At 36.1% G+C, this 24,425-nt stretch overlaps 3 protein-coding genes and 2 non-coding genes across 5 annotated transcripts; all 5 read right to left on the bottom strand.

The window, feature by feature from the left end:
• Nucleotides 1-808: 808 nt before the first annotated feature.
• LOC103966273 (serine carboxypeptidase-like 42) lies at nt 809-4,048 on the bottom strand. Its single transcript, XM_009379424.2, has 10 exons — nt 3,707-4,048; nt 3,147-3,254; nt 2,942-3,034; nt 2,721-2,813; nt 2,440-2,525; nt 2,066-2,344; nt 1,812-1,945; nt 1,612-1,704; nt 1,398-1,515; nt 809-1,303 (listed from the first exon to the last, which is right to left on the bottom strand). Exons 1-10 carry the CDS (start codon nt 3,954-3,956, stop codon nt 1,142-1,144), a joined length of 1,416 nt encoding a protein of 471 aa, XP_009377699.2. The 5' UTR covers nt 3,957-4,048; the 3' UTR covers nt 809-1,141.
• A 5,574-nt stretch (nt 4,049-9,622) lies between these two features.
• LOC103966272 (serine carboxypeptidase-like 42) lies at nt 9,623-13,977 on the bottom strand. Its single transcript, XM_009379423.3, is given in 11 exon segments — nt 9,623-10,878; nt 10,881-10,905; nt 11,001-11,118; nt 11,215-11,307; nt 11,415-11,548; nt 11,647-11,925; nt 12,041-12,126; nt 12,320-12,412; nt 12,550-12,642; nt 12,750-12,857; nt 13,290-13,977. Coding segments are annotated over 11 exon segments (1,422 nt in total). The 5' UTR covers nt 13,543-13,977; the 3' UTR covers nt 9,623-10,738.
• Nucleotides 9,633-9,844, bottom strand: LOC125473306. The gene has a single exon (XR_007255217.1). It is a non-coding gene; the product is annotated as a small nucleolar RNA U3 (small nucleolar RNA).
• A 4,599-nt stretch (nt 13,978-18,576) lies between the features above and the next one.
• LOC125473307 lies at nt 18,577-18,788 on the bottom strand. Its single transcript, XR_007255218.1, has one exon. It is a non-coding gene; the product is annotated as a small nucleolar RNA U3 (small nucleolar RNA).
• A 453-nt stretch (nt 18,789-19,241) lies between these two features.
• On the bottom strand, nt 19,242-22,534 carry LOC103966298 (serine carboxypeptidase-like 42). Its single transcript, XM_009379453.3, has 10 exons — nt 22,215-22,534; nt 21,670-21,777; nt 21,470-21,562; nt 21,240-21,332; nt 20,987-21,072; nt 20,611-20,889; nt 20,353-20,486; nt 20,153-20,245; nt 19,939-20,056; nt 19,242-19,839 (listed from the first exon to the last, which is right to left on the bottom strand). The coding sequence occupies exons 1-10, from the start codon at nt 22,465-22,467 to the stop codon at nt 19,672-19,674; spliced, it is 1,425 nt and encodes a 474-aa protein (XP_009377728.2). The 5' UTR covers nt 22,468-22,534; the 3' UTR covers nt 19,242-19,671.
• Between the last annotated feature and the right edge of the window lie 1,891 nt (nt 22,535-24,425).

The raw sequence follows: 24,425 nt of genomic DNA, 5'->3' as shown, positions 1-24,425 counted from the left end.
AAAATTATTTTGGTCTTATTTAGAAGGAGATTATTCAAAGAATGACTAAAATAATTTATTGTTGACAAATTAAAAAACTACTTATATCAATTTTAAATTTGGGGAATCAAAACAAAAGATTATGTCTTTCAGAAATTATTTTGGCTAAAATACTAAAAATGAAATAGTCATCTACCAATATGGGATTCCTGTTTCCTTAGAAATTAAGGATACGAAAATAAGATCCTATAAAACAGATGGTGTTCAAGTCATCCATGTGATCTGCTATACTTTGTTTTGAAGAGCTATACTATTTTGGACGCGGTCGATGTGGGATTTAAAGTGCGGTGTTCCGCCTAACAGCTAAAGAGCTCGCTTTCTCTTTTTTGTTCGATTACTTTCCAAGCCTGAAAATGCCATCTGTATATTTAAACAATACAGAAAAGCCGTGTCATTGTTTTGGAAGATTTTAACAGGTTAAAACATGATTAATTGTGTTGGTAGATTGCTTGTACGTTTGTTTCAAGTTTCTCTGAAAACTGAGCCTTCTTGGTGGTCGCTAATGGGGTTTCACGATCCTTGGATTCGAACCACTCCAACCACTTGCAACCTAGCTATTATACACTTCGCATTGAATTTCAATGACCGAAACCGTCTAGTTTTGAGATCTCCATCTAAGCATCATCTTATTCAGAATTGTTTGGCTTCATTTAATTATAATGATGAACATTTATTTTTTAAGAAACATCGTCGTCCATTTCTTGTGTTGATACATCTGACCGGTGTTACAAACTCATCCAGCTGATCAATTTCTCCGTAAGACTGCCACTTGAATGGGATTCCCAGTTTCATTTTATATGAATCAAACGAAAAAATGTATAAAACGTGTACAAATGAAAACATATAAAACATACGAGCTATCGATGAAATGTTAATTGAACAAGAAACAAAGAATGCAGAGTTCTTCATTGGCCTCAAATGACAGTTTTTGCAGATGCTGCTGAAATAATCTTTTCTACACTTATCGCCCCTCCCTCTTTTTCTTCGTGCTCTTGCCAAAAACAAATCAACTTTCTTTATTGCCCTTGCGGTAAAGAAATGAACTTTTGAAATTAGTAGTTCTAAAACTACATTGTACCAATTCGTATAACTTGTTTACTTGTCAATGGGAGGACTGCGTTGTGTTGGGCAGTCTTTGACCAAGAACAAATGAACTGAAGAGGTGCAATGCTCTTGAAGGTTGAGCATAGGGGACCATATGAGCAGCGCCCCTTACTGTGGCAAACGTCAACAGATTTCCGTACTCTGTAGCCCAACCGCCCACCTATTCATAAAACACGTACAGATATTCATAAGCAATGTTGAAGAGAGACGGACATTCAAATTTGAATAGAATTACTAAGGAAGTGCATAAGCACCTGGCCTTTGTGAAACCAAGCTCCGTATGGGACAGTTATCGGGAACTTTAGGTCATGTGCTAGTTCACGTATCAGTGTCCGGGAGCCAAGGAATGGTACAACAGAATCTTGATCCCCACTGCATTCGGTTTATAATCATGTTATGTTACAGCACGTAAAATTAGAGTATGTACTATTCAACTTAGCTCCCGTACACATTAGCATAACAAATTACCTGAAAACCCAAACGGGAATATGATTTTGAACTATCCTTGTGAGCAAGGGAAGGATGTTGATGTTTTCATCAGTATCGCTGTAATTAACAACGCTGTACAATACAAAGACAAGAAGATCAGTCATATGACATACGCAAGGATAGACTAAAGATAAGTCATCAAATTCTACCGATGCATAAGAAAGGTTTTATTCACTTACCCACTGCACATACTCCAAGTATAAGGCAAGTTTGTACGATTTGCATGAAGGGCTTTCTGAACTTCAGGGAGGTTGAAATAAAAACTTCTTTCATATGTCATACATACATCAACTCCAACACTTATCTTAGTAGCCTGCAGAAAACGGGAGTGGAGTAAAAACTCGTTGAAACAATGAAACGACAAGTTGCATGAAATGTGAATGAAAGATGAAAAAGAAAACAGATATTAAACAAACAGAAGTATAGAGAATACCTTTTTCCGCAGTCTCAACTCTTGCTCCACTATAGATGGATAACAAACATCAAGGATCACATCATAATTGTTTATGTAATCACCAACTATCTGATTTGCTTTAGATATTGCTTTGTTGCATTCAAGGCTTACATTGTGCGGATTTGCAAAGACATAATCGTCAAAATCGCATTCGTTCATGATAGTAAGGCCAATTTCATCAGAAATCATTCCATGAGACCAGAAGTATTCATATGTTGCTGCAGCATCAAGATCAAGTCTCAGCAGTGGATTCCCAATCTGCAAGATAACAACTAAGAAAGTTAAAAAAGGGAAGTGACAACTATAGAGATAGATGAAAGCGAGGAATTCAAAAATATGTGAAGTCTTCTTACAGCAACCCCTTTAAGATTGAACTTGAAACCAGTTGATTGTTTATTATGGTCTAATATGGCAATAGCCAATTGCGGTATGTAGTGCCCTGTACATAAAAAGTACAGATGGTCAGTACCGATTCCAGATGACAAGTCATGTAGACGGGAGATGTGGGGAAGAAAGAGTAAAAACTAAATGCGTAACTGCAATGATTATATTTAGAGAAGGTTTGAATATATTGTAAGAGTTCCATTTGCTAGTACTCCATTAAAGAATTGAAATTATATCAGACTTTGCAGACCTGCATAGCTTTCTCCGGTAAGAAACAGCTCTCGGGATCTGAAAGTTGGAAACTTCTCATACCATTTGAGCAAGAATGTGTGCATATCCTTTGCTGCCAAAAACAAATGACAGTGACAAAAGTTGGTTGACGAGTTTTATGAACCAAAAGCAAACATCTAGAATAGGAACACCCTTGAATCAGTGTAAAGAAAAGAAAGCGGAATCAGCTATTCACTGTACCAGTTGAGGCATCCCCAGAGTTATAATCCGAACTTGTATTCGAGTATGACCATCCTACTCCGGCAGGAGACTCAACAAAAAGGAGATTTGATGCTACGCGAAATAAAGAAAAGGTACACTATTTAGTTAGGTTCCGATTTAAAGCTGAACAGTGACATTTCGAAGGAAAATTGACATGTTCAGTACATGTTCTATACAGATATACCTCTGTTCCATGACATTTTATTTCTCCGGAGGCCTCTACCATCACCTGTTGGATAAAATGGACCCAACTCCGTAAAGGCACCCCCGCCAATGGAAGAACACCCCGGACCTGAACACAAAGTTAACCATCCAATGTTATCAACTATTTGGTGTTTAAGATCCTTACTTTCAAGAACAATCACACATTGAGATAACATTTCATTCTGCCAAAAACGACATGGTAATATGGTATACATAACAAGCAACCAAATTCAAGGTGGTTACAACATATGCAAACTATCCTAAAAATAAAAAACGGCAGCAGATTGAATAAAAGTCCAGCTAAATATGAGGGATTGTCGATTGCACGCACGTGCGCACGCGCGCGCACACACACAAATATACATATATATATATATATATATGTATGTATATATATAATTTGAAGAATGCATCATTACAAATAACATGAAAAATATCAGTTGAATACACCCATGAATTACACAACAGAATCTAACTAATATTTACAATCTAATATTTACAATTTGGTTTCAAGAAACCCAGCAAAGGGTGAGAGTTTACCTCCATTGAGCCAAAGAGTGAGGGACTTCTTGTCAGGCTGCTTATCTGCTTCAACAAAGTAGTAAAACAAACTCCTCCCAGCTTTCACATCCACATCAACATACCCAGCATACTGTTTGAACCCAACACTTGGCTGACCAGGCAGACTCACTACCAGATCCTCTGCTGCGTATCCCTCCACGGCACCCAGCAGCACCAACCACACACACCCCAACACAATCAAAACCCCACTAAACCAACACCTACCCATCTCCTGAGATCCCAAAATACCTCAGAAATTCTACCCTTATTTCAGTTCCTATGCAATTCACTCTTACACAATGTGTGTGTGTGTGTGTGTGTGTGTGTGCGCGTGTGCGTGTGTGTGTGTATTATAATCTGTATGATGACACTTGCATACACATATACATTTTATACAGCCTCACTCACTCAAAGCATGTTTCTTGTTTAGGAAGGGAGAAAAAAAAGGTGACCCAAAAAGAAAGATAATATAAAGGGTGTATGCAATATCTTATCTTTAAAGAAACAACTTCGAAGTAGGGCTGGAAACGTGAAATCTGGATTGCTTTAACAGAAAGGCGTGTGTGTCTGTAAATATAATTAATGGTAAATGCTATACCTGAATTTGTAGGATTTGGTATAATGGGGAAGGATAAATATATAAATGCAGCCTCTCAAGAACGAATGGAAAGAAAGAGACGTTAAGGAAGGTGCAGAGAAAGCAGAGTTGGGTTTAGTGTGCTTTGCAGGACTTGCAGTCATGCTTATAAGAGTTTTTTTAAGGAGAGAGATGTTGATAACTGGAATATTGGCATACATAGTAATAATCGCACTGGCATTTCGAATGTTGATAAGATAATAACTAAGCAAGTACATAGTAATAATCGCACTGGCATTTCCATTTCGAATGTTGATAAGATAATAACTAAGCAAGTACATAGTAATAATCGCATTGGCATTTCGAATGTTAATTATTTCTTCTTTTTTTTTTTTTTTGGTTATTTATTATTCTTCTTCCTGCTCTAAATATCGTCATAGATTTTATTTTACATTTTTATAATCAATCTATAACACAAGTTAATTGTTTTATCTATCTATATGACATGTGCTTTTATTCCTTAAAAAAACATGAGAAATATTATCATATTCTCAATTCTAAATTAACACTTTTATTGGGTTTGAAAAGAAAACAAAAACAAACAAAACTAATCATATTAGTCGTATTAAAATAAATATAGACTTCATTTTAATCTTTAAAAAAGATGAGTTTTAGACTATAACCTTGTGTAAAATTAAAATCTAATTTTAGTCCCCGATACATTTAATCATCTCATTTGTTAATTATATTTTGATGTTTTATTGCTTTCTTTTTTCCTATTTTTAATGTATTAATTACATTTTATTTTCATTTTCATTTTCATTTCATTCATCATATTACATTTTGATGTCAACATTTGGGTAAACTAACTTTTTATATAATATAGGAATATAATTTGTATAATCTTCATTTAGGTACAATAATTCATTTGATATATTTCGCTATATCCATTGAATATATAGGTACATTAATTCAATATAATACATTTCGGTACATACATTTTGGTATTGACATTTAGGTATATTAATTCAATATAATATGTTTCGGAACATACATTTAGATTCTTTATAATATATGTCGGTATAAACATTTTGGTACAGTACATTTATGTATTTACATATTTATGTGTCACTAATTTCTTTTAATATTTATGTTCAATTATAATTGAAAAAAAACTAATATGTGCGTATTAATAAAATTAAAATTTTAATATGGAGACATTAAATAAGAATACACATTAAATAACAAAAATAGAATATAAAGTTTAATAAAAGTACACTTTAAGAGATTAAATTGAATATGTAATATTCTAGTGCCAGTTTTTTTTTTTTTTTTTTGGGTTTAAATTCTAATCTTTTGCAAGGACTAATGTTCAAAAACCCCTTAAAATAATGCAGTTTAAAGTGAATTTTGTCTAGTGATGTATTGTTTAGTAGTACAACATTATAGTAAAGATGTAGTTATGTGCATGTACGCGAAAAAATTTCCTAATGGAGGAACTCATTGGACCTTTTTCATGTTTATGTGCATTTTGATTTCTCACTATACAAACGTTATCGAGAGGAGGGATCAAATGCAAAACCTTGAAAGAAAGACGAAAGTTCTTGAATAATGTTAATTTTTTTTCAACTTTGAGATTTATTAAGATGCCCTAAAATGATGATTTTACACTTGACGTAGAATAGATGACCGGGTGAACAGAAGAAGAAATAGACCGAAGGAAGACAAAATGATGTAGTGAGAATTTATAGATTTGACGTCCAAGCTCCATTTTGGGCCAAAAAAGCTTGGCATCCCTATTCAAACTCACAGCTTTGTTGTGATGGATTCTAGCCATCTAAGGTTGTTTAGGCTTCCAAATTCACAAAATAAAGTTTGTAACAAATTTCAAACTTTTCAATTTCTTTCCGAATTCATGTCGTTTAATTTCCTAAGCCACTTAGCTTCCCTAGGGGTGTGTTTATATCTTTTTAAGCCGTTTGGCTTCCAATGTAATTCATCAATTCAAAGTAACTCAAAATAACTTTTGGGTTTTTTCTTAGACTTTGGTGGATTCTAAAAAACTTGTTCTTCAAGGTTTTTACGTGGATATTCCTCTTTGCTTGTGCTGCGTCAGCACTACTCTAAGTACTGTTCTTTTTATAATCCTACCGTTTAGAATTTCAAAACACAAAAATGGTATATTTATTACCAGTATCATCTCCCCTCAATTCTCGCTCCTTCAGATTTTGTGCTTGATTTATTTCCCCCTCAATATATTTTGAGTGAAGTTTTCAGCATTCGCAATTAAACTTTCGTTGCAATTCAGGAATAATAACTTATTATTATTATCTAGGTTTTTAACATATTAGCCCATAAGTGGCATATGCGAGGATAAATTGGACTTTTAGGAGATAGTACCTCTCCGAAGTCGCGGCTACATGTGTTTAATCGTTGTCCGTTTGCTCGAGCCACCCTTTTTGCACCCAACATCGACCCAGGGCCTAGTAGCTCCGCCTCTTCCTCCTTCATGGATTGGCTCTCCCATCGTGCTATCACCCTACCACTGGACATAGTTTGATTTCTTATTGGTTATTATCAACTCCATACGGTGTGCATGAAATGCTTTTCTCTGGGACGGTAAGGTTGCGGATCCTGCTGTGGTCAGCCACCTTGCAGGGCTGCACCTCTCTGATTATCCTAGTGCTCAGCCTGCCACTCTCTCGCACCGTTCAGCCTCTTCACATTGGCTCCATCCCCCAGTGCATTGGATCAAGATTGATGTGGGTGGCTCCTTTTGTTCGTCTAAAAATTTTGGGGGTGTTTGGTGTGGTATTTCGCGAAGAAGTCGATAGCTATGCTGGAAGTTTTGTCTATAAAATATCTCACTTGACTTGCCCCAATATGGTGGAGATTCTTGCTGTTCGGGAAGGACTTGAACTGGTTGTACAAAAAAATTGGCAGCTTGTAATCTTGGAATCAGACGCGCTAAGGGTTGTCCAGCTATTGGCAACCTATCTAATGGTTTTTCTGCCTCTGATTTATTTATTGAAGATATCAAGACCCGCCTGCGAGCCTTAATTCGATGACTCCAAAATCTGTCATTTTCACCGTTCGGCTAATGTTGCGGCACATAGAATGGTCAAATAGGCCTAGTGTCTAATTCATCAAGTTGTTGGTTTGAGAAGCCGTCAAATTTTATCCGAAATGCTCTCCTGACAATTATATGCATACTTAATCTTATGAATAAAATAGCTATTTTTCCTCTTAAAAAAAACAAAATAAAACACTACTCGTGCCTTTCATGTGATTATTTTGTTGAAAAAATTCCTCTTCACTTGTAAGTAAGAGGTCTTAGGTTCGATTCTCGTCAAAGATGAATTTCAACCACATTATTGTTAGCCCATTGTGAGGCTAAGTCTACCCCCTCTTCCTTAGTGTAGATAATATCGTTTGTTCAAAATAAAAAATAAAAAATCATTAGTAGTAGGGGTGCAATTTGGGTTGGGCTAACCTGAACTCACCCATGTCCAACCCGAATTCCAAATGAACTAATGCACATATTACACCCAAGTCTAACAGCCAACAACCTTTATAATATTTGGTACAATTTCATTTATAGGTATAGTTGATAGTGTTGAAGCTTTTGACATTGGGGTTTCATGTAGCACTAAACTTGATTCTATTTGGTAAATTATAGGTCCTCATGTACTTTGTTTTAAAGGATAATAATAACAGTTGTGAATATATGATATACAACTAACTATTTTTCTTATTTAAAAGGAATATTGCAAATTGAATTTGGACAACAAGACTTGAGTTTGGTGTTTGTTTATATTTGGATATGAACTGTTGCTCTTTTTTTATCTTTTAGTCTTATTACAAGCTATGGTATTTTCTTGTATTTTTAATTCAAACTTTGCATGATTAAAACTTGCGTATTTGGTTTAACTTTTAAATGAATATCAATTTTTGGAGCTGAATTGAAGTTTGATTGATTTGTGATATTTAAGTTAACTAGCTTTGATGCTATTTGACCTTTCCTTTCTTTTCTTTTTTTTTTTTTAATTATTGTAAAATAAGTTGTTACATAATTAAACTCAAAAAAGTTGGGCAACATGAACCCAACCCAAGTAACCTGAACCTAATTAAATCCAGATACAAATGAACCCGCTGAAATTCAACCCAAACCCAAACCCGAATTGTGCATGTTGGGTTAGAATTTGGTTGACCTTCTAATCCGTCCGAGTTGCACTTGTAATTAGTAGCGTATTCAAAATCTAAAAGACATTTAAGTTATGGTTATGAAGAGAAATAATATTAGACCACTCGATAATTAATCACATAATCAAAATGGAGTGCAATGAGTTTTTTTTTTTTTATCAATTTATTTATTTATCAACCGTGGCCTGCTCGTACTATCATGATTGTTGCTAACACTGGATGCTTTATGTCTGTTCATCGTACATCATGCAATCAGAAATTATTTAAAATTTAAATATAAATAGTAACTAACGAAAACTGACCGGACAATGTACGATGAACGGATAAGATTGCGGGATTCCTAGGATCCCTCGGAAAAGAATTCTTTTCCCTTATTTAAGAACCAATTGGAAGCACATAAATATATTAATACTAAACTATGAGGAATTTGGTGTAAGTCACACAATGAATTAATAATAACAAATTACGAGATTTGAATATAAGATTTTTTTTTACTCTTAAACTCCAAAATAATGCCACTAAATCATTGTGATAATCGGTTTGACAATTAGATTGTTGGACATACTGCATAATATTTCCAAAATTGCAATCATAAATAGATTTCTTTTTCATCAATTAGTTAAAAAATGGTTCATGTCGTTTTGACTAACAAGTTGTCGCTCCCCATCACCATCAGGATGTAGATAAAAGAAAGAGTGAACCTTTTTCTTTCTGAATGCAACCAATCATTATATCAAACCCCTTTTTGTTGCTTCAAAAGATGAAAATGAATGAGGTAGTCACGCAGAAGTCTTTCATTTAAGAGATTTTTCTGTATGATTGGTACATGAAATGTTACATTACGTGTAACTATATAAATAGTGAGATATGTGTGTTAAAATGTTAATAACTTAAGAAATAAAATTTTCCACTGTTTATACAGAAACACGTAGTGTACCATCGTGTTCTAGTCACAACCAAAAATTTCTCATTTCACTTTATAGGAAAAGCAAAGGGAAGCAAAAGCACCAGAAAACACAGCTGCTTCAAATGAAATAACCAAAAAGGAGAAGTTAATTGATTTCCGTGGGTGAGCTGGTGAAGTAAACCAAAAGCGAACGTTAAGAGAGAGAAAAAAAAGATGGGAACCTGTCAGACTACCGTGCGACCACCCCAGACAGAGAAACTGGCTGAGAACGATCATCTACTGCTTGATGGAACCGAGGAACCAGAAACCGTTATTCACGCTCTGATCGCACGGTCGTTATTCATCGACCAGGTTGGGGTTCCTGTCTCCTTAGAAATCATGGATACAGATGTACGATCCTATAGAACAGATCCTGTTCAAGTAAGGTCGTAACGTGTTATCCTTTGTTCGGATATATGAACAGCTATGCTATTTTGGACGCGGTCGATGTGGGACTTAAGCGCGGTATTCCGCCTAACAGCTAAAGAGCTCGCTTTCTCTCTTTTTTGTTCAATTACTTTTCAAGAATAAACTGCTATCTGGATATTTAAACAACAGAAAAGTTGTGTCATTGCTTTGGATGATTGTTTAAAGTTAAAACATGATTAATTGTCTTGGTAGATTGCTTGTATGTTTGTATCAAGTTTCTCTGAAAACTGAGCCTTCTTGGTGGTTTCTGATGGCGTTTCACAATTCCTGAAGTCAAATTGCTCCAACAACTTGCAACCTAGTTATTACACACTTCGCGTTGAATTTGAATGATCAAAACCGTCTAGTTTTTAGATCTCCATCTAAGAATAATCCTCGCAAAGTGTCATTGTATTCAAAATTGTTTGGGATCATTTGATTATAATCATGAACATTTATTTCTTTTAGAAACCTCGTGTTTGTCCATTTCTTGGGTTGATACATCTAACCGGTGTTACAAACTCATCCGGCCGATCAATTTCTACCGTAAGACTGCCACATGAATGGGATTCCCAGTTTCATTTTGTATGATTCAAACACAAAAGTTAAGTGATTGTCAACTCACTCCAGATCTTTCCATTAAAAAATGTGTGAAAAACACGAGCTATCGATGAAATGTTTTTGAAGAGTTCTTGATTGGCCTCAAATGAATGCTTTTGCAGATGCCGTAGAAATATTCTTTATTGTCCCTCCCTCTTTTTTATCCACGCTCTTTCCACAAACAAATCAACTTTCTTTATTGCCCTTGCGGTAAAGAAATGAACTTCTGAAACTGGTAAGCTTCTACCACTACATTGTACCAATTCCCATAACTTGTTTACTCATAAATGGAAGGAAGCGTTGTGTTGGGCAGTCTTCGACCATGAACAAATGAACTGAAGAGGTGCAATGCTCTTGAAGGTTGAGCATAGGGGACCATATGAGCAGCACCCCTTACGGTGGCAAAGGTCAACAGATTCCGTACTCTGTAGCCCAACCGCCCACCTATTCATAAAACATGTACAGATTTTCATAAGCAATGTTGAACAGAGACGGACATTCAAATTTGAATAGAATTACAAAAGGAAGTGCATAAGCACCTGGCCTTTGTGAAACCAAGCTCCGTATGGGACTGTTATCGGGAACTTTAGGTCATGTGCTAGTTCACGTATCAGTGTCCGGGAGCCAAGGAATGGTACAACAGAATCTTGATCCCCACTGCATTTGGTTGATAATCATGTTATGTAGCATCACTAAAAATTAGAGTATGTACTATTCAACTTAGCTCCTGTACACATTAGCATAACGAATTACCTGAAAACCCAAACAGGAATATGATTTTGAACTATCCTTGTGAGCAAGGGAAGGATGTTGATGTTTTCATCAGTATCGCTGTAATTAAGAACGCTGTACAATACAAAGACGAGAAGATCAGTCAACTGACATATGCGAGAATACACTAAAGATAAGTCATCAAATTCTACCGATGCATAAGAAAGGTTTTATTCACTTACCCACTGCACATACTCCAAGTATACGGCAAGTTTGTACGATTTGCATGAAGGGCTTTCTGAACTTCGGGAAGGTTCAAATAAAAACGCCTTTCATATGTCATACATACATCAACTCCAACACTTATCTTAGTAGCCTGCAGAAAACAGGAGTGGAGGAAAAACTCGTTGAAACAATGAAACGACAAGTTGCATGAAATGCGAATGAAAGATGAAAAAGAAGTGTAGAGAATACCATTTTCCGCAGTTTCAACTCTTGCTCCACTATAGATGGATAACAAACATCAAGAATCACATCGTAATTGTTTATGTAATCACCAACTATTTGATTTGCTTGAGATATTGCTTTGTTGCATTCAAGGCTTAAATTGTGAGTATTTGCAGAGACATAATCGTCAAAATCGCATTCGTTCGTGATAGTAAGGCCAATTTCATCAGAAATCATTCCATGAGACCAAAAGTATTCATATGTTGCCAGAGCATCACGATCAAGTCTCAGCAGTGGATTCCCAATCTGCAAGATAACAAATAAGAAAAGTTAAGAGAAAAAATAAGAAAAAAAAAAGGGAACTGACAACTATAGAGATAGATGAAAGCGAGGAATTCAAAAATATGTGAAGTCTTCTTACAGCAACCCCTTTAAGATTGAACTTGAAACCTGTTGATTGTTTATTATGGTCTAATATAGCAACGGCCAATTGCGGTATGTAGTGCCCTGTACATAAACAGTTCAGATGGTAAGAACTGTTTCCAAATGATAATTCGTAGACAGGAGATGTGGGAAAGAAAGAGTAAAAACTAAAATCGTAACTGCAATGATTATATTTAGAAAAGGTTTGAATTAATTGTAAGAGTTCCATTTACTAGTAACAGATTATAGAATTGAAAGTATATCAGACGTTGCAGACCTGCATAGCTTTCTCCGGTAAGAAACAACTCTCGGGATCTGAATGTTGGAAACTTCTCATACCATTTCAGCAAGAATGTGTGCATATCTCTTGCTGCCAAAATCAAATGACGGAGAAAAAAGTTGTTAAGCTTGGTTGACAGGTTTCATCAACCAAAAGCAAACATGTAGAATAAGCACACCCTTGAATCAGTGTAAAGAAAGGAAAGCGGAATTAGCTGTTCACTATACCAGTTGAGGCATCCCCAGAGTTATAATCTGAACTAGTATTCGAGTATGACCATCCTACTCCAGCAGGTGACTCAACAAAAAGGAGATTTGATGCTACAAGAAATTAACAAATGGTACACTATTTAGTTATGATTCCAATTAACAGCTGAACAGAGACACTCCGGAAAAAAGGAAAATTCACATGTTCTATACGGACACACCTCTGTTCCATGACATTTTATTTGTCCTGAGGCCTCTACCGTCACCTGTTGGATAAAATGGACCCAACTCCGTAAAGGCACCTCCGCCGATGGAAGAACACCCCGGACCTGAACACAAAGTTAATGATCCGATGTTATAAACTATTCGGTGTTTAAGATCCTCACTTTCAAGAACAATTGTAAAGACCACAAACATTGAGATAACATTTCATTCTGCAGACAAGGGTATGGTATAGTAATATGGCATACATAACAAGTTCTTTTAACAAGCAACCAATTTCAAGTTGGTTACAACAAATGCAAAAATATCCTAAAAATAAGAAACTGCAGCAGATTTGATAAAAAATCCAACTGAATATAAAGGATTACCGAAAGCTTTTATGTACACCCTATAAAAATATGTATACATATACATAATTTGAAGAATTCATCATAAATAACACGAAAATATCAGTTATATGTACCTATGAATTACACAGCAGAGTTTAACCAATGTTTGCAATTTGCTTTCGAGAAACCCAGAAAAGGGTGAGAGTTTACCTCCATTGAGCCAAAGAGTGAGGGGCTTCTTGTCAGGCTGCTTATCTGCTTCAGCAAAGTAGTAAAACAAACTCCTCCCAGCTTTCACATCCACATCAACATACCCAGCATACTGTTTGAACCCAACACTAGGCTGACCAGGCAGACTCACTACCAGATCCTCTGCTGGGTATCCCTCCACTGCACCCAGCAGCAACAACCACTCACACCCCAACAACACAGTCAAAACCCCACTAAACCAACACCTACCCATCTCCCGAAATCCCAAAATACCTCAGAAATTCAACCCCTTTTTCAATTCCTAGGCAATTCACTCTTACACAAGGTGTGTGTGTGTGTGTGTGTTATAATCTGTATGATGACACTTGTATACACATATACATTTATACAGCCTCACTCACTCAAAGCATGTTTCTTTTTTCTTTTTTTTTTCTTTTTTCTGAAAAGGAGACAAAAAAGGGAACCCAAATAGAAATGTAATACGTGAAAGGCGTTTGTGTGGATAAATATAATTAATGGTAAATGCCAGATCTAGGATTTGGTATGACAGGTAAGAATAAATGCATAAATGCAGCCTCTCAAGAATCGAATGGAAAGAAGGAGACGTTAAGGAAGGTGCAGAGAAAGCAGAGTTGGGTTTTTTACTGTGCTTTGCTGGAGTTGCAGTCATACTTATAAGAGTTTTTTACAGAGAGAGAGAGAGGGAGAGACGTTGGGGAGGGAAGTGGAAATTATTGGCATACATAGTAATAGTCGCATTGGCATTTCTTTTCTTTTTTTTTTCTTTTGTTATTTGGTGTTTTTCTTCTTGTTCTAAACACCATTTATAGATTTTATTTTAAATTTTATAATCAACTATATGTGATAGATTCTTTTTATAATCAACTTGTATCACAGATTAATATGTCTTGTTTGTAGGTATATTATGTTTTAATATCTTTTAGTTCAAGTCGTACGTTCTGCAAATGAATTTATCTTGGTATATTAATTTTTGTTAAAAGAAATTAGGTAGATTTATTGGAATTAGAAGATGCATGAAATTACATGATTTTAATTTATCTCTAAATTAAAAAAATGTAAAATGAGTATAAAAAAATAAAAGTGGAGAAAATGTAATACTGGACTTAAGCTAATAATTAGTAAGGAATAGGAGAGAGAGTTTGAACTTGAGACACAATGGGGTGAAGATGAATACTCAAAACACGAGAGCATCCACTTCTTCCAATTATAATTTATCTTAGAGAAGAATGATTCATATTATGTATAAGAGTCAAGTATTTTTCATATGTAGTTATGACAAAACTTTTGCGTCATTTTTTTGGGTTCAATCGATACTTTACACTAATATAACGAAGAGGGAATGAGGATCTAGACCCAAAATGCAGAAGATTGGAGAAGAAATCTCTAACCATTAGGACAATTCACCAGTTACAACTCAACTAGTAAATTTCCAAATTTCTTAAGAAGGATGAAATTGGAGGTGCAATGAATGTACAAAAAGTTAATTATATGTGAAAAAATACCATGGATTTCGAATGATTGGTTGTATCTGGTTATATGAAATTTGTAATATTACATTGTATCCAATCTGTTATGAACCCCATTTATGGTTTTCTCGAATGAAGGTATAGCTTGACCCGAGATAGTTAAAGTCGGTATTAACTTCCCATCCTATCATAGAGGTAACATTATAAAACAATGAGACAAAAAAATAAGGTGGTAGCCCATGAAAGTTTTCTGTTAGAGAGAGCGTCTTTAGATAATCTCCACCTGTTGGTAAAAGAAAGTAAAAACAAAAGCAACAATTACTTTCCAGTAACGGGTGGAGATGTTCTTAGCAATCTTCTTAATCATGAGGAGGAAGTGGAAAACAAGATTTCAATGGACAAAACATCTTCTTAATCATGATGAGGAGGACGTGGAAAACAAGATTTCAATGGACAAAAAGGGAACTAGAATGAGATCATATTTGGATCTCTTCCACTAAGATCACCAGATTAAGTGATCCGGACTTTTGAAATTTTATCCAACAGTCCACCTGTTTTGATCTTTTAAAAACTATATTAATATTTGACCGTTGGATAAAATTTCAAAGACTCAGATCCTTTAATAAATGGTTTTGATGGAAGAGATCCGGAAAAGATCTATCTCCTACAAAAATATCATGTTGAGTGTTTTTTTTTTTGTTCAAATAAGCATGGAAAGAAGACAACATAGCCGCCCTCGATTGTCAAACAAATCTCTCCCTCAAGGTCACTCTGCAGCTTACTTTACTACTTTACTCTGCAGGCCACACAAATATCTTTATTCATTGAAAAACAGACTTGATCCCATCCGGATCTATTTTGTAGGATCTACGTATTTTTACATCTTAACTATTCATCGTGTATCATGTGATCAGAAATTATTTGATTTTTTCTTATTTAAAATTAAATACAAATAGTATCTAACGAAAAATAATCATACAATATGCAATAAACAATTAAAATGTAGGAAACTCTAAGATCCTCACAAAGTGAATCCGAAGAAGATCTTCTTCCTAAAAAACCATTAGAATTATTATCGTTTTATATAATCCATACTCGTGGGGCTCAATTGAAAGAGCCAAAGTTGTCATTCTCAATTCTAAATTAACACCTTTTATTGGGGTTTGAAAAACAAAACAAAATTAAACAAAACAAACAAAACCAATCATATTAGTCAATATTAAGATCACGCATTTTAAAGTGAAGTTTGACTACTCTAGTACATTGTTTAGTAGTAACATGCAGTTATGTGCATGTACGTGAAAAAAAAAGTTCCCTAATTGGAGGAATTCTTTGAGACCTTCTTCATCTTTCTATTCTTTTTTATTTCCCACTATACAGACGTTATCGAGAGAATGAGGGCTCGAATCAAAACCTCAAAAGTAGGATGAAAGCTCTAAGCTGATCATTTTGCACTCCTTCAAGTACATTTTCATTTTATGTTATTATACTTTTTGAATTTTGAAACACAAGATGACAGTTTTTTGGTGCCAGTACTATCTCACCTCAATTTTTCGCTCCTTTGAGATTTTGTGCTTGATTTCTTTCCCCTTCAATATATTTTTAGTGAAATTCTTAGTGAAGTTTTTAGCATTTGCGGTTAATTTCACATCCCGATTAGGGCTCCACCACATTCCAAGCTCGACTCCGTCGTAGCACGATATAATCTGCTTTGGATCTCAACCACGTCCTCACAGTTTTGTTTCTAGGAACTCACACGAGAACTTCCCAATGGATCACCCATCATAGGATTGCTCTCGCGCGAACTTGCTTAACTTTAGGATTCTGATGAACTCCGAAGCCAGTGACCTCCCAAAATGCCTCGTGCTATATGGAGGGGAGCATGTACATATAAAGCACATCACCCCCTCTCTGTTGGTTGATGTGAGATGTTACAATTAAACTTTTGTTGCAATTCAAGAATAAGAACTTATTATTATCTAGTTTTTCGACATAATTAGCTCACAAGTGGCATATCTAAGGATAAATTGGATTTTTGGAAATGATATTAAAACACAAAACTCGTGCCCTTCATGTGATTATTTTGTTGAAAATTGAAAAACTAAGTCATTAGTAGTGTATTTCAAATAAGGTTTTAAAAGACGCTAGAAACTAGTTGGGCGCCAGGCTAGAGCCTAATGTCTATGAGGATGCCTAGGCGGACTAGAAGGATTTAAGTAAATATATTATATGTTGTGTATATAAGTGTCTGTATCCATTTAAGTATGTAACAAGTCTCTTATAATTTATTGTAAAAAATAAATGCAAAATAAAAGTTATCTATTTTCTGTCAAAGTGAGTTGCAACCTAGGTGGGTATGGGCAGGTACCTATGTGAAATCTCATTCCTGGATTTCACTATTGCAAATTACGTATTTGTATTAAGGAGATTTTATATTATTTTTGAGAATTTATATTAACTTTAGATTTTAATTAAACTAATTACGAAGTTTGAATTTTGGTCAGTAATCATTAAAAATTCGTGGACTTTTCCAGGTCACACTAAGTATAATTGGATAGAGTTCGATCATACGAGCGCGTAGGCGAAAACCGTTCGCGAATCGGAATTGCAACGAAGAAATTAGAGACGTTTTAGTTGTTTGAAAGGAAATAAAATAATAAAAAAATAAAATGATTAGAAGCTGCCAGGTGGCAACAAGCGAGAGGGGAAAAATGAGAGATGCGGGAGATAAAAGGAAGGAGGGGGAGAGCCAATAGGAAGGGAGAGCAAGGAGGGGAAAGGAGAGACCGAGTTGGGTCGTTTTGATCCGTTTGTAGATCCGTAAACCACCATTTTTGACCTAGCCGTATCTCCCTCATCCGACTTCCGTTTTGGGTGATCTTGGTGTTCATGGAAAGCTCATGACGAGACCAACATCTTGGTGTTGTTAGATTTTCCATTTTCTCACTCATTTTTCCAAGTCGAAGCCACAAAGTGCCGAGGGTTTCCAGCGAGTTTTCTCATTTTCCGCTGATTACAACAATGATTCCTGTCGATCACCACCACCAATAGACTCCCCTCAACCCCAAGAACAAAGCCAAGCAGTGGTGGAGGCGTCTCAGCGCATATATAGGTCAAATCGAAGCACACCAATTCCTAAGGTTTCCGGCAGTCCAATTGCGATTTCAGGCGTACCTTTTTCTTTCCGAATGCAACCAATCATTATATCAAACCCCTTTTTGTTGCTTCAAAGATGAAAATGAATGAGGCAGTCAGGCAGAGTCTTTCATTTTCTAGGAAAAGGAAAGGGAACAAAAGCACCAGAAAACAACTACGATGCAGCAGCTTCAAATGAAATAACAAAAAAGGAGGAACCAGGTTAAATTATGAGTACAATTAAAATTTACAGTGTTCAAGGAACATGATCTAGTAAGAAAAAAAATGAAAACATGAAATTAAAAACGAAATAGTCTCCTCATTGTGCGACTTTGCCAAACTCTTCCTACCCTTAGTATAAAAATATCAATGTAGTACAAAAAAAAAAAAAAACACGAAATGGTCAGGCACTTAAAACCCTCTGCGTGGTCGATCAATAGGTGCTTCTCCCAGCATTCGAAGGGTCCCAAGCCCACCGGTTCCTATGTGAATCCGCTCCTGAACAGTCCATTTTTTATCTATCAATCCTGCGATTTTCTTTCCATCTATATTTAGTCAGCAGAAATGAAAAATCAATATTAAAAACGAAAGAATTATTTCCGTGGGTGAGGTGGTGAAGTAAACCAAAAACGAACGTTTTGAGGAGAAAAAAATACATACATGGGAACCTGCCAGACTACCGTGCGACCACCCCAGAGAGAGAAACCAGCTGAGAACGATCATTTACTGCTTGATGGAACCAAGGAACCAGAAACCGTTCATTACGCTCTGATCGCACGGTCATTATTCATCGACCAGGTTGGGAAACCTGTCTCCTTAGAGATTAAGAATACAGAGGTACGATCCTATAGAACAGATCCTGTTCAAGTAAAATCGTGAACGTCTATCCTTTGTTCGGGTATATGAACAGCTATACTATTTTGAACGCGGTCGATGTGGGACTTACGTGCGGTGTTCCGCCTAACAGCTAAAGAACTCGCTTTCTCTCTTTTTTGATCAATTACTTTTCAAGCATGAAACTGCTATCTGCATATTTAAACAACAGAAAAGTTGTGTCACTGCTTTGGATGATTGTTTAAAGTTAAAACATGATGAATTGTGTTGGTAAATTGCTTGTATGTTTGTATCAAGTTTCTCTGAAAACTGAGCCTTCTTGGTGGTTTCTGATGGGGTTTCACGATCCCTGCGAGACAAATTGCTCCAACAACTTGCAACCTAGTTATTACACACTTGGCGTTGAATTTGAACGATCGAAACCGTCTAGTTTTTAGATCTACATCTAAGAATAATCCTTGCAAAGCGTCATTGTATTCAAAATTGTCTGGGATCATTTGATTATAATCATGAACATTTATTTCTTTTAGAAACCTCGTGTTTGTCCATTTCTTGGGTTGATACATCTGACCATTGTTACAAACTCATCCGGCCGATCAATTTCTACCGTAAGACTGCCACTTGAATGGGATTCCCAGTTTCATTTTGTATGATTCAAACACAAAAGTTAAGTGATTGTCAACACACTCCATGAAAAACACGAGCTATCGATGAAATGTTTTTGCAGAGTTTCTTGATTGGCCTCAAATGAATGCTTTTGCAGATGCCGTTGAAATCTTCTTTTATACACTTATCGCCCATCCCTCTTTTTTTTCCGTACTCTTGCCAAAAACAAATCAACTTTCTTTATTGCCCTTGCGGTAAAGAAATGAATTTCTGAACCTAGTAGCTTCTACCGCTACATTGTACCAATTCCCATAACTTGTTTACTCGTAAATGGAAGGAAGCGTTGTGTTGGGCAATCTTCGACCACGAACAAATGAACTGAAGAGGCGCAATGCTCTTGAAGGTTGAGCATAGGGGACCATATGAGCAGCGCCCCTTACTGTGGCAAATGTCAACAGATTTCCGTACTCTGTAGCCCAACCGCCCACCTATTCATTAAAACATGTACAGATATTCACAAGCAATGTTGACGAGAGACAGACTGTCCGAATTTGAATAGAATTACCAAAGGAAGAGAGCATAAGCACCTGGCCCTTGTGAAACCAAGCTCCGTATGGGACTGTTATCGGGAACTTTAGGTCATGTGCTAGTTCACGTATCAGTGTCCGGGAGCCCAATAATGGTACCACAGAATCTTGATCCCCACTGCATTTGGTTGAAAATCATGTTATGTAGCAACACTAAAAATTAGAGTAGGTACTGTTCAACTTTGCTCCTGTACACATTAGCATAACGAATTACCTGAAAACCCAAACGGGAATATGATTTTGAACTATCCTTGTGAGCAAGGGAAGGATGTTGATGTTCCAATCAGTATCGCTGTAATTAAGAATGCTGTATAAGACAAAGAAGAGAAGACCAGTCATATGACATACGCGAGCGTAGACTGAAGATAAGTCATTAAATTCTACCAATGCATAAGAAAGGTTATATTCACTTACCCACTGCACATACTCCAAGTATAAGGCAAGTTTGTACGATTTGCATGAAGGGCTTCCTGAACTTCAGGAAGGTTCAAATAAAACCGTCTTTCATACGTCATACATACATCAACTCCAACACTTATCTTAGTAGCCTGCAGAAAACAGGAGTAAAGGAAAAACTCGTTGAAACAATGAAACGACAAAGTTCCATGAAATGAGAATGAAAGATGAAAAAGAAAACAGATATTGAACAAAATAAAGTAGAATAGAAAATACCATTTTCCGCAGTCGTAACTCTTGCTCCACTATAGATGGATAGCAAACATCAAGAATCACATCGTAATCGTTTATGTAATCACCAACTATTTGTTTTGCTTGAGATACTGCTTTGTTGCATTCAAGACTTACATTGTGAGTATTTGCAGAGAAATAATAGTCAAAATCGCATTCGTTCATGATAGTAAGGCCAATTTCATCAGAAATCATTCCATGAGACCAAAAGTATTCATATGTTGCCCGAGCATCATGATCAAGTCTCAGCAGTGGATTCCCAATCTGCAAGGTAACGGATAAGAAAAGTTCAAAAAGGTGAACTGACAACTATAGAGATAGATGAAAGCGAGGAATTCAAAAATATGTGAAGTCTTCTTACAGCAACCCCTTTAAGATTGAACTTGAAACCAGTTGATTGTTTATTATGGTCTAATATGGCAATGGCCAATTGCGGTATGTAGTGCCCTGTACATAAACAGTTCAGATGGTAAGAACTGTTTCCAAATGATAATTCGTAGGCAGAAGATGTGGGAACTGCAATGATTATATTTAGAAAAGGTTTGAATTAATTGTAAGAGTTCCATTTACTAGTAACCGATTATAGAATTGAAAGTATATCAGACGTTGCAGACCTGCATAGCTTTCTCCGGTAAGAAACAACTCTCGGGATCTGAATGTTGGAAACTTCTCATACCATTTCAGCAAGAATGTGTGCATATCTCTTGCTGCCAAAATCAAATGACGGAGAAAAAAGTTGTTAAGCTTGGTTGACAGGTTTCATCAACCAAAAGCAAACATTTAGAATAAGCACACCCTTGAATCAGTGTAAAGAAAGGAAAGCGGAATTAGCTGTTCACTATACCAGTTGAGGCATCCCCAGAGTTATAATCTGAACTAGTATTCGAGTATGACCATCCTACTCCAGCAGGTGACTCAACAAAAAGGAGATTTGATGCTACAAGAAATTAACAAATGGTACACTATTTAGTTATGATTCCGATTAACAGCTGAACAGAGACACTCCGGAAAAAAGGAAAATTCACATGTTCTATACAGAAATACCTCTGTTCCATGACATTTTATTTCTCCGGAGGCCTCTACCATCACCTGTTGGATAAAATGGACCCAACTCCGTAAAGGCACCTCCGCCGATGGAAGAACACCCCGGACCTGACACAAAGTTAATCACCCGATGTTATCAACTATTCGGTGTTTAAGATCCTCACTTTCAAGAACAATTGTAAAAACCACAAACATTGAGATAACATTTCATTCTGCAGACAAGGGTATGGTAGTAATTTGGCATACATAACAAGTTCTTTTAACAAGCAACCAATTTCAAGTTGGTTACAACAAATGCAAAATATCCTAAAAATAAAAAACTGCAGCAGATTTCAAAAAAAAAAAAAATCCAGCTGAATATAAAGGATTATCGAAAGCTTTTATGCACACCCTACATAAATATATATATATATATACATAATTTGAAGAATTCATCATAAATAACATGAAAAATGTCAGTTAAATACACCTATGAATTACACAACAGAGTTGAACCAATATTTGTAATTTGCTTTCAAGAAACCCAGAAAAGGGTGAGAGTTTACCTCCATTGAGCCAAAGAGTGAGGGGCTTCCTGTCAGGCTGCTTATCTGCTTCAACAAAGTAGTAAAACAAACTCCTCCCAGCTTTCACATCCACATCAACATACCCGGCATACTGTTTGAACCCAACACTTGGCTGACCAGGCAGACTCACTACCAGATCCTCTGCTGGGTATCCCTCCACTGCACCCAGCAGCACCAACCACACACACCCCAACAACACAGTCAAAATCCCACTAAAACAACACCTACCCATCTCCAGAAGTCCGAAAATATCTAAGAAATTCCACCCCTTTTTCAATTCCTAGGCAATTCACTCTTATCCTTTCTTACATATATATATATATATTTATGCAGAGAATGCCAACGGAAAAGTGCACAGTGCAAACAGTGCACATGCGGACAAAAACTTTGGTGTCACAGGCTTCGACAAAAAGTAATTGAACGAAAATACCCCTCGGCCAAAAAAATTTCAAACGTGAAATATGAATGCATAAAATAATCCAAGGGTAATTTGGTAAATTTGGGAAAAAAGAAAAGAAAAAAAAATGAAAAGGAATAAAGAAAAGAATAAACAAATGACAAAAACATTTAAAATGTATAAATCACCGATAACGCACTGTGATTCAAAAAATCTATTTTGCACGCGATTGTTTATTAAATATTATTTCTTAATTTTTAATTAAGAGGTGCATTGTGCCGGTTATAAAAAAGTTTCCCGCACGCATATAATAATATGATTCAATTAGTTGTCAAATGATCATTTTTTTTTATAAAAAAGTCTTTCGCAAGCGGATAGTAATGTGATTAAATTAATTGTCAAATGATTTTTTTTTAAAAAAAATTATATTATCTATCCTAAGGGGGAGAGAGTGCGTTTAGTCTCACAATGGGCTAACAATAATGTAATTCAATCAATTGTTTATTAAATATCATTTTCTCTATTCCTAATGTAAATTTTATACAAACCGATTTTATTATGTTAATTCAGCGACTGTAATTGGTTTATAAGGGGTTTGTTCTAGCATGATCGAAAATTATTCATTTACTTCAAATATTTAATTTTCTTTTTGTCAATTTACATATATAAAAACATTTATAACGTGTAAGTCGCGAATGGCATGCCGTGAGTCAAAAAATGTCTTCTACACGCACGTGAGCGGGTGCGTGAAGGTTAATATATTATAATGTGTATGATGACACCTGCATACACATACATTAAAACAGCCTCAATCACTCAAAGCAAGTTTCTTTTTAGAAAAGGAGAAAAAAAGGTGACCCGCAAAGAAATTATATTTTATATACTAAAACTCAGTTTCTCAACATTGTTCATTAACAATGATTTGACTAATTTGCCCTTGATGTACCCGTGTTGGTCATCCTGGCTTTTCCGTTTGTTTCCAGAACAAAGCATTTTCATTTGTCCCTAGACCCTGAAATTGAACCAAAAACCTGCGTTCATCCAAATCAACCCTACAATCCCGAAACCAAAATTCATCTAGATCGTTCCAATCGTCAACCTCAAATGGAAATCATAGAGTATCATGAATGGCTCGCTGGGTAAGAATAAATGCATAAATGCAGCCTCTCAAGAACCGAATGGAAAGAAAGAGACGTTAAGGAAGGTGCAGAGAAAGCAGAGTTAGGTTTCTTACTGTGCTTTGTAGGAGTTGAAGTCATGCTTAAAGCACTTTCACCATGTGCTCCAGCCCGAGGGATAGGCGCAGGTTCAGGGCCAAAGAGCCCGAGTGATGAAGTCCAGTGTGTGCTGGCGATAGAGCCCGAGGGAGAGGCCCGGCAGGAGTTGCCAGCCTAAGAGCCCGAAGGCCACGTGACGAAGGCTGACGTCTCTATAGCCTTTTCGACCCTGTCTAGTCAAGAGCTCATTGCCAATGACGAAGGCCTATGTCTTTATAGCCTATTCGACCTTGTCCAGTTAAGAGCTCATCGGCAGCGACGGAGGCCTCCGAGCAGGTGCTGAAATGGCAGTGACGGAGGCCAGGGTTATTTAGTGTAGGGGTGGAGATACAAAAGATAATTATTGTTTATTAAGAGCAGTTACTGTTCACTGAGTGAATTAAATAGTAAATAGCCCAGGGGGGCTTTGCAACGGTGGAGTTGCTCTTATAAGAGTTTTTAGGGAGAGCGAGAGATGTTGGGAAGGCAAGTGGAAATTATTGACGTATATATTAACAATCACATTGGCATTTCGAA

Source organism: the organism of the source record quoted next, unplaced genomic scaffold (assembly GCF_019419815.1).
Source record: "Pyrus x bretschneideri cultivar Hongxiangsu unplaced genomic scaffold, Pyrus_bretschneideri_v1 Contig81, whole genome shotgun sequence".
NCBI lineage: Eukaryota > Viridiplantae > Streptophyta > Magnoliopsida > Rosales > Rosaceae > Pyrus > Pyrus x bretschneideri.
The sequence above is the reverse complement of the archived record's forward strand: the minus strand, read 5'-3'. Positions and strand labels throughout refer to the sequence as shown.